Genomic DNA, 12,191 nt, shown 5'->3' on the forward strand with positions numbered 1-12,191 from the left:
ACATATATTCAGACCACAACATTTGTTATACAGCAAATCAAGTTTCCATTTGTTCAAGTCCGTTTTAAACACTTCCAGTGTTCAAAAAATAAAAGGTCCATGGAATGTTAACGAGTGTGAATGTTAAAAGTGTTGGATGCTGACACCTTGGTGTTCTAGGGGCTTAACTTTTGCTGCTTTTTGGTGGATAATCTTTTGATGCATATAACTTATCTGACTAATTTTAGATTATTGGTGTGTTTTTGTGTTCGTGTGTGATCCTAATTTTGATTTTGGTGCTGTGTGATGTCATCCTTTTTCCTCTTCTTTTAGTTCTTGTGTTTCATCTTGATTCCTCTTCTGATTTCTACTTTGTTGGTGTCATTTATGTCTGCTCATTTCCTGTTTAGGACAATTAATAAGTGGTAGTTGGGACAAGACACTTAAATCTTGGGATCCTAGAGGTGCAAGTGGCCCAAGTCATACACTTGTTGGGACCTATCCACAGCCAGAGCGGGTATATTCAATGTCACTTGTGGGCCATCGTTTAGTTGTAGCTACAGCTGGAAGGCATGTTAATGTCTATGATTTGCGCAACATGTCCCAACCTGAGCAACGGAGAGAGTCTTCTTTGAAATACCAAACAAGATGTGTACGTTGTTATCCTAATGGAACAGGTACAATTAATTCCTTCCAGTAAATTCTTGTTTCTCGTTTGATTGTTATGCAATTTAGTGATGCCATTCATTGTAGTTGAAGTCATTAGTTGGTTTTTTTTTTGTGTAAACCGGTGACATTGTGGTTTGTTTAAATTGTGGAGAACTGTCCCCTTATGTAGCTCATTATGTCAAGTTTCTTAAGAGTCCTCCAAGTTTGTCTTTGAATTTCGGGAATATTGTATTCAAATTATTTTCCTTGTACAATAGTATATGTTGAACCTATTGACACAAATACCTTTCTTGGGGTCTATTGTCCAGTTTTTTCTTGGGCATTAATCATCATGTTTGTTTTCCTTGAGAATTCAAAAAATATAAAAATAATAAAAATGATGAATTATGAGTTTTATACTATTTTTCTTTTGAAGATGGTGATAAACTGTCACATGGGTGTGGGATGTAGTTATAGACCACTAGGGCAGGGACGAGAACCAGACCCCTCAAAGCTGATTGTTAAAATATTTTTTTTGTACAATCTAGCGATACAGATGTGATCTTAAGAATATTTGAATGAAAAACATATACTAAGTTAATCAATTTTTGAGCTAATAATGTTTTTATAGTAATAAAAAATGAATGACTCTTATAACATCAAACTTTACGAGTAGAAAATCAATATTTTTCAAAAAGGCAACTTGAACAAGGACATGCTTTGTGTGAAATTAGTGTGTAGATACATTATCGAATGTCTATATTTCGTTTAAAATATATTGAGCAAGAATAACAGATCTGATTTTCATCCCAGACCCATTTAGGTCAAGGAAAAAAACCGGACCCCTTAAAATAGATTATGGAAGTAGCTTATAGAGTGATCTTCAGAGTGATTTTTAACTCAAATCAATTTTTGTATTTAAGTGTGTATTTTTAATCATCAAAATATCCCTTCATAACATCAAATTGGTAGTAAAAAAAGACCATTTTTTTCTTGGAAACAAATTCAACCAAGGCATGATTTGTAATAAATTAGTGTTGATAAACATGCTATTATGTTCATACTTTGCTTAAAATATTTTTTAACAAGAATTTAATTGGTGATTTTTGTTCATGACGTAAATGGTTTAAGATATATCCAATCCTCTCTCCCAAACAACAAACTTGACAATTAACAAGTTATGATCTATCAATGATTCAAAGAAAAAAAAGGCAACTTGTATGTTGTCGTGCATTTACTAGACCCACCCAAGCCATGTTGACTTAGGTGTGACAATCGTTTTGAAGAGTCCATGTTGTTTAGGCGATAAATATTTAACATAATTATTGAAATATTAAAAGAAAGAAAGAGAACAGGGGGTATTTTTTGAAAAAGCTGTTTTTCTTGGGAAAATTTCATCAATTCTTTAGAAAAATAAAAAAATAGTAAAATTTTAGGTAAAAATAAATTCAAATGGAAAACTAATAAAAAGACCAAAAGAACTAGATAAAATGACAAAATCAATGTTTTAGTAATGACAAAAATGACGATAGATAATTTGATTTAGGTTTACAATTTAATCCATGATAAGAATAACATTAAAAAAGAGAACTGAAAAACTACGAAAAATTGTGTAAAAAGGTGATGAAATGTTAAATATATTTTCACATTTTTTGAGACATGTTCTTTTCAGATTTGAAATGGAAAATTCTTTTTTACGTTTTTTTTTTTTTTGCAAAAAAACACGATATCTGTGGCTATGCTCCATACTTGTTTGATGCTGTTAAAATAAGTTTTACCATACATACACACATATATGAATGAATCATCAATGAATGCTGATGTAGGTGCCCAGCAGGCAGTTGCATCAGCCCAACTGGCGTGGTGACCTTTTTTTGTTTCCACTTTTTCTCTTTCCTCTCTTCCGACTGTCTCCATCTGCACCCAAGGTCCCCCTCCTCCCCCCGACACCCCCTCCTAATGCTAGCAACCAACTAGAGCAGCTTTATTTATCTCTCGTCTCACCATCCTTTTCCCTTCCCACCAATCTCTCCTTGATGTTGGCGACTTGCTGGAGCTGCTCTCCTCCCTCCTCACATGGAAGAGGGAGAGGTGACCCTCTCTCCTTTTCCCCTATCCTCTCCTCATCATCTCTCTTTCTTCACCCAAACTCGTTGACCCCCTCTCGCCAATGACCTATTAGAAGGCTGCTGGTAGGAGGGTAGTTGGTGGGGGTGGGGTGGTTTGGGTGGCAAGGGAGAGATTGCGAGAGGGGAGGGAGGGAGGGAGGAAAGAGAGAATTGGGGAGAGAGAAAGGAGTGAAAAAGAAAGAAAGGCACCAAGTCTCGTCTGATGTGAATGATTGGACAGTCCTCAATCCAAATGGAGATTGCTAGAATTCTTGCCCATTCCTCAATCCAAATGGACAAATGTGTAAATCAGGCCCAAACAAGACTAATGCTTCAATAATGTCACACTTGAAGCTTTCTCAAACACAACAAAGTAATACTCAAGAGGCCTCGCCCAAGAGGAACAAAAAACATACTACAAAGCCATAACAATACACAAGGGCTGTACACCATATATATAATGGAGGGAACAAGAGAGAGGAGAAGGCTAGCCGTTGGAGACTAGTTCCAACGGCTAGAAATCTAGCCATTGGGACTAGTCTCCCCTTTTGGTCTCCTTTGGATAAAAACAAAAAAGGCAGGGGTAAAAGGGGAAAGATACAAAGTTAAAAGGAAAAAGGAAAAGACATAAAGAAGGTGAAAAATTACATAAATATCCTAAGTATCTAAACCTTTAACATATATATATAAAACATATATTAGATGACCAATATATGTAATGTACATATATATATGTATATGTATAGGTGAGATACATACATTCTAACAACCCCCCTCACACTTACGGTGTGCCAACCGAAAGTTTGCTAATGAGAAAATGAAACCTGGCAATCGCAAGAGCTTTTGTGAAGAAGTCGCCTACTTGATATTCAGATGAAACATATGAGAGAACATAGTTTTCTAAAGGAATTCTTCACGAACATAATGACAGTCCATCTCTATATGCTTTATTCTTTCGTGAAATGTGTGATTACTAGCAATATAAATTGCACTTTTGTTGTCACAACAAAGCTTGACAGGATTCATGATATGAACTCCCATATCTTTCAACAAGCTTTTGAGCCACACAATTTCCATCGTTGTAGATGCCATGGCACGGTATTCAGCTTCTGTTGATGATAGAGACACCTTGTTTTGTTTCTTGCATCGCCAAGAAATTAAAGAGTTACCTAAAAACACACAAAAACCAGTGGTAGAGTGCCTATTATTGGAATCTCCACCCCAATCAACATCTGTATAAGCAACTAGTTCTAACATAGAAGAGGAACACAAGAAAAGTCCTTTGTTGATAGTGTTCTTCACATAACGCACGATTCGCATGATTGCTCACATGTGCACAGAAGTGGGTCTTTGTTGAAATTGACTTATAACATGAACAACATGAGCAATATCCGGTCTGGTGATAGAAAGATAAGAGAGAGCACCAACAATTTGTCGAAAAGGAGTGGGGTTATTTAAAACCTCTCCATCATCAATCTTCATTTTTTCTCTTAGAGTTTCTGAAGTATCTACAATTTTGTTGTCTCAAATGCCTGTTCTGTCAATTAATTCACTAGCAAACTTTATCTGAGAAAGCAGTTAGCCTTGTTTGCTATAAGCAACTTCAATACTAAGAAAATACATTAGTCTTCTCAAATCAGTCATTTGAAAGCATTTCTTAAGAAAATGTTTTATTTCTATGATTCCTTTTTCATCACTCTCAGTGATTACCATATCATCAACATACAATAATAAAATAATTATGCCAACCGAAATATTTTTCACAAACATGGCCGTATCAGAGTAACAAGATTTAAAACCTTGATCAAACATGACACTGCTAAATTTGTCAAACCAAGCTTTGGGAGCTTGTTTTAAACCATACAAAGCTTTCTTAAGTTGCAAAACCTTGTTTTGAGGTAGATCTAATCCAGGAGGAGCACTCATGAAAACTCATTTAAATGACCATTTAGAAAAGCATTTTTTACATCTATTTGAAAGATAGGCCACTGTTTGATAGAAGCAACAACAATAAGAATTCTAACAGAGGTCATACGGGCAACAGGGGCAAAGGTTTTTTCACAGTCAATCCCATACTATTGAGCATAACCCTTAGCAACAAGTCTAGCTTTATACCTTTCCAAGGTCCCATCACTCTTAGTTTTAACTTTATAAATCCATCTACATCCTTTTGTGTTTTTCCCTAGAGGTAGAGAAACAATGTCCCAAGTCTCATTACTTTCAAGAGCTTTAAGTTCTTGGTTCATAGCATCAATTCAATTTTGGTCATCCTTAGCCTCAAGATAAGATGAAGGCTCATAAAAGGAATGATGTGCCATAAGACAAGTTCTATACTTAGGAGAAAAAGACTCATAAGAAATGAATCTTTGAGGAGGCCTTATATGTCTTTGAGACCTCCTAAGATTGGCTTGATCAATTTCTTGTGTACTATGATCTCTTCTCTTATAAACTATAATGTCTCTTGGAAGATTAGTTGAACAATCTTCTACAACTTCTTCCATTTGTTCCGCATTATCGGATTCATCATCATCATCCGTCCAAGGGAAAGCATAATCTTCTAGTTGCTTGGGCTCATTTTTAAAACCATCTTCGTTTTTGAAAAAGACAACATTTCTAGTAACATAAACTTTATCCCGATTAATATCATAACATCTACAGCCTTTTTGGGTTTCAGAATAACCAATAAAAACACATTTATAGCTTTGGAAGAAAACTTGTCATCTTTGTCATTTAACACAAAACATTTGCAACCAAGAACCTTAAGTTTATTGTAATTAGGTTTTATATCGTGCAATTTTTCAAATGGAGAAATATATTTCAAAAGTTTGGTAGACATTCTATTAATCAAATAGGTTGATGTCCAAACAGCCTCGACCCAAAAGTTTTTATGAACATTTTTGATAAAAGAAGTGCTCTTGTGGTTTCAATAATATGCCTATGTTTTCTTTCAGCCACTCTGTTTTGTTGTGGAGTGTTAGGGTAAGATCTTTGATGCACAATGCCTTTATCTTTTAGAAATTGTTGAAATCTATGTCACATGGATACAGGTATGGGTATCCTATGGGTACGGGTACGCGGACACCGCAATTTTCAAAATTTTAGGATACGCGGACGCGGTGAATATTATATTAAAAAAATAAAAATGATAATAAAAAAACATGAAACTAATAATTCCGAGCAACAGCCGAGTTCATCTATAATATCTAGCTGCGATCGACTATGTAGCTGAACCTGCTTATCTCACTTGATTGTTATTATCACGTATTCATCATTATCTAGCATCATCATCAACAACAACGAAGGCAAAATCCCCAAATCGGCAAAATCCCAAAATCAAACAAAAAAAAAAAAATATCGCACATAGCATTGAAGAATAGGATCCTTAACCGTCCAATCTTCAAACCAAAACATCCCCAAATCGGCAAGAAATACCCAATCTAAAAAATCCCCAAATGAAAGTTGAAACCCTAACTTCTAATATCGAAAAGAATAGAAAAAACACTTACCTGTCTGTCGTCGGCTGCCGCCGGACGCCATCGGATGTCGCCGTCGATCGCCGGAGGTCGTCGCCCGCCATTGCTGAACTGTGCTGCCGCGGAAGTCGTCGAGGGTAAAGGAAGGTCGACTGTTGAGGGTAAAGCGTAAAAAGAAAATGAGGTTTATGTAGAAACACACAACGGAAAGGAGAAAGGGAGAAGAAAGACACGATATACGTGGAAAACCTCAAGAAAGGTGAAAAACCACGGAGAAGCTCTAACCTAGGGGCAACACCGCAACCCTAGGAGAGAGAATATTATTTTCACTTAATCACCAATTACACAATAAGTGAGATAATATAAGAGGGAGACCCGCCTAGGGTATCGAGCCACTCTCGGTACCCGCGCCCATGGGACCGGGTCCATATCTAGACCCGGTTCCCTATACAAGATATTCTAACACTCCCCCTCAAGCTTGGCATACATGTCAAACATGCCAAGCTTGCTCATATTTTTCTCGAATTGAGATGTACATAAGGCTTTGGTTAAAACATCTGCAATTTGATCTTCAGACTTCATATACGGTAGGATCAACTCCTTTGAATCTATGCGTTCCCGTATGAAGTGGCGATCAATCTCCATATGTTTAGTTCTGTCATGCAGGACGAGATTATTTGCAAGGTTAATCGTAGACTTGTTGTCACAGTACATCTTCATCTTCTCTTCTGTTTCAACACCAATATCTGCTAGAAGAATCTTTAACCATAACATTTCCGTAACTCCCATAGCAACAACCCTGTATTCAGCCTCAGCACTGGATCTAGAGCAAACTTCCTGCCTTTTACTTCTCCATACAACCAGGTTACCCCCAGAAAGATGCAGTACCTTGTGGTAGACCTCCTAGTATCAGTGCACCCTGCCCAATCTGCGTCAGAGTATCCTTCAATATTAAGTTGGTCTTGCTGAGTATATAGTAATCCTTTCCCTGAGTCATTTTTTAGGTATCCCAACACTCTTTCTGCACTCTTCCAATGACAGTCAGTTGGAGCATGCATAAACTGACTCAACACATTCACAGGATAAGTAATATCAGGGGGAGTAAGAGTAAGATAGATGAGCTTGCCAACCAACCTCTGATACCGCCCTTTTCCTTCCTCATCCAGGATGTTGCCAGTTTTGATGCTTATCTTTGTACCAGATTCCATTGGAGTTAGAAAGGGCCTACATCCAAGTTTACCTGTCTCCTTTAAAAGATCCAGAGTGTATTTCCTTTGGCTCATAACAAGCCCTGTCTCTGACCGAGCAATCTCTATTCCCAGAAAGTACCTCAGTTTACCCAGATCTTTAAGATCAAATTCGGCAGTTAACCTCTCCTTCATCTTCCTTTTCTCTTCTTCATCGTCACCTGTGACTATCATATCATCAACATACACAAGAAGAAGACTTACCAGGCCATTTCTCTGCTTAATGAATAGGGTGTGATCACCATTTCCCTGTTTGTATCCATTAGTCTTCATCACTATTCTCAGTTTTTCAAACCATGCTCTAGGAGACTGCTTTAATCCATACAAGGCTTTCTTGAGATGACAACATTTTCCGCTTTGAGCATATCCAGGAGGCATGCTCATGTAGACCTCTTCTTCTAGATGGCCGTTCAAGAAAGCATTCTTGACATCAAGCTGATCCATGCTCCACTTCTTTTGCACGGCAAGTGCTAAGATGACCCTCACAGTTTTCAATTTGGCGACAGGGACAAAGGTTTCAAGATAATCAATACCATATTTTTGGCTGAACCCCTTTGCAATAAGACGAGCCTTATATCTTTCCACAGTACCATCCGGTTTGTACTTCACATTGAACACCCACTTGGAACCAACTAAATGAGTCCCCTTGGGAATATCAACTACGTCCCAAGTGTCATTCTTCACCAAGACATCCATCTCCTCTGTCATGGCCTGTAGCCATTTAGGATCCTCTCTAGCATCTTCCGCACACCTGGGAATCACAGACTTAGACAGGGATGTAATAAACCATTTATAATCCTTACTAAGTTTTGCATAAGAAACAAATCTCTGAATAGGATGAGAAGTACATGACCTGGTGCCCTTACGCAAGGCTATAGTAAGCTCTTCATTAATTGGACTTGGTTCATCCGGGAAACTTACATGATTGGGATTGGTTACATCAACATTCTCAACCACATCTGTCTTCTTCCTGGTGTACACCTGGCCAAACAAGTGATCACGGGCTGTGGACTGATTATCAACAAGGTCCCCATCCATGTGACTGCCTCTATCATCACTGATAGTGTTATCGCTGACTGTGACTAGCCTTGTAATCCAAGAAATTCATAAACTGAATCAACTGATTTGAGGAATACTCTTCACTACTGTTCCCTAGACACTCCCCCTGAAGAGGATTCACAGGAAAGTATGCCTCATGTTCATGAAAAGTAACATCCCGGGAGACATAAACTTTAGAAGTAGTAGGATCAACACATTTGTATCCCTTCTGAGTGGAGGAATACCCCAGGAAGACCGCCTTGATAGACCGAGGGTCAAGTTTTTGAGGATGAGACTATGGTTATGAACAAAACAGACACACCCGAACACCCGAGGGGTAAGAGGCCATGGATTTTAAGTAGGCCAAAGCATAGAATATGGGGAATGACCCTGCAACACACGGGTAGGCATACGGTTAATAAGGTGGGCACTAGTGAGAAGTGCATCACCCCAGTAGCGCTTAGGAACCTGCCGATGGAACATAAGAGCTCGAGTGACATCCAATAAATGACGATTCTTCCGTTCAGCCATGCCATTTTGGGGAGGTGTGTAACTACAGGACGTTTCATGAACAATACCCTTGTTCTTCAAGAAATCATCCAGGGATTGGGAGACATATTCTCTAGCATTATCAGTGCGGAAAGCTTGAACAGAGGTCTGAAACTGAGTCTCAACAAAAGCCACAAAATTTTTTACAATAACGGGATTTCACTACGTTCTTTCAACAGGTACACGAACGTACAACGTAAGTAGTCATCAACAAGAGTCATAAAGTAATAAAAACCACGACAAGTGGGTACTCCCGAAAGACCCCAAACATCAGAGTGAACCAAAGCAAATGGACGTCTGTCTGGTTTTATTGAAAGAAATAGGGTACGAAGCCCTAACATGTTTAGCCAACTGACACACTTCACAGGTGGAGGAGTCCATAGAAACAGAATGGAAAAGCCTAGGAAACAACTTCTTAATCAACGGAAACGGAAGATGACCAAGCCGCTCGTGCCATCGCATAATGGTAGATCTGTCCTCCATGCTAGACAACTGTCCACTAGTGGCTGAAATAAGAGCAGACGCAACCTGCACGGGCAATCTGTAGAGTCCATCAATAGCCGAACCAATCACAATCTTCTGCCCTGTTACCAAGTCCTGCAGGAAACAACGATCAGCAGAAAATATTAGATTGCAATTGAGTTCTTTGGTAATACTGCTGACAGATAACAAATTCACAGGAATATTGGGAACATGAAGAGCATTATGAAGACAATATTTATTCAACAATGACGAACTCCCTTTTCCAGCTACAGAGATAGAAGAACCATCAGCCATAGACACACGTTGCTGCCCAAAAGACAATTTGTATTCTTGAAACATCTTAGGGTCCCCTGTCATATGATGCGTAGCTCCACTGTCAACAATCCAATCACCATGTGAGGAATTACCTGGATCACTAGTGGCAACAAGAGCTTGGGCTAACTTAACCCCCTCAGACGTAGAAGCGTCCTCCTGAGTAGTAGACAGCCGGCTAATATACGCTTGCAATTCTTTAAGTTGATCGAAGGAAAGCTTTGATTTGGCAACATTTGAAGAGCTATTCTGACTAGACTCAGGCATAGAAGGACGGAGGACGACCCCGGACAAGCCGCCTCTCAAGGTGAAGATCCCAACAAAAATCAACAGAATGTCCCAATTTGTTGCAATGGCTACACCGTCGAGCCGGACGCTGTCCAGTCCCTGAAGCCCGACTGCCCGACTAACAAAGGCTGAAGGAGAACTCCCCTGACTGGAGTCACTATGCATCAGCTGGCGTCGTTGTTCCTCATATTCCACTTGAGCATACACCTCTTCAATCCCAAGAATCTCATCATAGTTGTGAATTTGACTCCGAATGGATTCAAACTCATCACGCAGACCTCCAAGGAAAAGAAAAGTACGATCCATCCATTCCTTGTCCCAGTACAAGGCATGATTAGAACCACAGTGCCAGTCATCATTCACATGATAGTCGAGTTCCTCCCATTTAGTCTTCAGGGCCGCAAAATAAGATGCCACAGACAAATCACCCTGTTTAAGAGAGTAGATGCTGCGTTTAATCTGATACGTACGCAAAACTCTCTTCTTACGACTATACATCCTTGCGAGTACCGTGCACATATCATAAGAAGTCGACTTCCGCAGAATAAGTGGCTGAATATCAGCAGAAACAGAGCTAATGATCCACACCTTAACTTGACTGTCTTCCAACGCCCAAGTTGCCCATCGAGGATCTGTTTTACTAGGTGCTGGTTTCTCCCCTGTGATATAGGGAAGGCGACCACGACTAGTTATCCCAATTTCAAGTGCGGCAGACCAAGAGAGATAGTTGTCTTTAGTCAAGCGAATAGACGTGACCTGAACCGTTAAGTTCTCGCTCTTGGTAGTATTGCTCGTGTCGAAGGCAACATCCATCTTGGGAGTCATCTCGTCGGCCATCACGTTCACCAAAGAGAAACACTACACAGGACCAGGGAAGGCGGCGCAGGTGAAGACAATGGCGGCGGCGCTGGACTAATACAACGGCGGCGCGGGCTCGGCGGCGCTGGGCTGGGCGACGGCGACGCTGCAAACAGCGACGGCGTTAGCGCAAGAATAGGCGATGGAGGCGGCAGAAATAGCAGAGACGGCGGCCGGCGGTGGTTGCGGTGGAAACTCCAGCAGCGGCGGAAAAATAAGGCAGAAACGTTACTGGCACACCAACAGTCTCACACGCGCTGGCTCTGATACCATGTAGAAACACGCAACGGAAAGGAGAAACGGAGAAGAAACACACGATATACGTGGAAAACCTCAAGAAGAGGTGAAAAACCATGGAGAAGCTCTAACTAACCTAGGGGCAACACCGCAACCCTAGGAGAGAGAATATTATTTTCACTTAATCACCAATTACACAATAAGTGAGATTATATAAGAGGGAGACCCGCCTAGGGTACCGAGCCACTCTCGGTACCCGCGCCCATGGGACCGGGTCCATATCTAGACCCGGTTCCCTATACAAGATATTCTAACATTTTAAAAAGAAAATCAAGTTATGAAAGTGGTTTGGATCGGGTCTGACCCAGACCCGATCCAAAACGTATCCAGCTGTGTCCACGTGTCGGCATGTCGACGCCGGCACGTGACCCAAACTACCGAATCCGCGTGAAATTCTTTTGACATAAATTCTCCTCCCGAGTCACTTCTAAAGATTTTGATATTGAAGTCAAATTGGGTTTTGATTATGTTATAGAAATCCTTGAAGTTTGCAAATACCTCCGATTTGTGTTGGAGAAAATAAACCCAAGTATGTCTCGAATAATCATCAATAATGAACACATAATACAATAATCCTCCTTTTGACATAATAGGAGCGGGTCCCCACACATCCGAGTGCAATCAAAAGGCATTTGAGTAACAAATTTTATATTATCAAAAGGTTAGACTTTCATTTTTGCCTTGATACAATCATTACAACAAAAATTCTTTTGGCAATACTTTTCCAAGAAAGGAAGATGAGACATTTTTTCTATATTTGAATGTCCAAGTCTTTGGTGCCAAGTTTGAATGTCACACTCTTTGATGATATTGCATGAAGGTCTTGAGAGGTCCAAAAAGTCTATGTAGTAGAGATCATTTGTTCTAAAACCTTCCCCAATCGTCTTCTTGGATAGACGGTCCTGTACCAA

At 39.8% G+C, this 12,191-nt stretch overlaps 1 protein-coding gene across 1 annotated transcript in view; it reads left to right on the forward strand.

Moving 5' to 3' along the window:
- LOC116253672 (mitotic checkpoint protein BUB3.1) overlaps positions 1-12,191 on the forward strand; it is a 33,466-nt gene that overhangs the window by 9,975 nt on the left and 11,300 nt on the right. The window contains exon 4 of the mRNA XM_031628608.2: positions 390-656. Coding sequence (XP_031484468.1) covers positions 390-656 — 267 coding nt within the window. The remainder of the gene's footprint in view (positions 1-389; positions 657-12,191) is intronic.

Source organism: Nymphaea colorata, chromosome 4, assembly GCF_008831285.2.
Source record: "Nymphaea colorata isolate Beijing-Zhang1983 chromosome 4, ASM883128v2, whole genome shotgun sequence".
Lineage (NCBI taxonomy): Eukaryota > Viridiplantae > Streptophyta > Magnoliopsida > Nymphaeales > Nymphaeaceae > Nymphaea > Nymphaea colorata.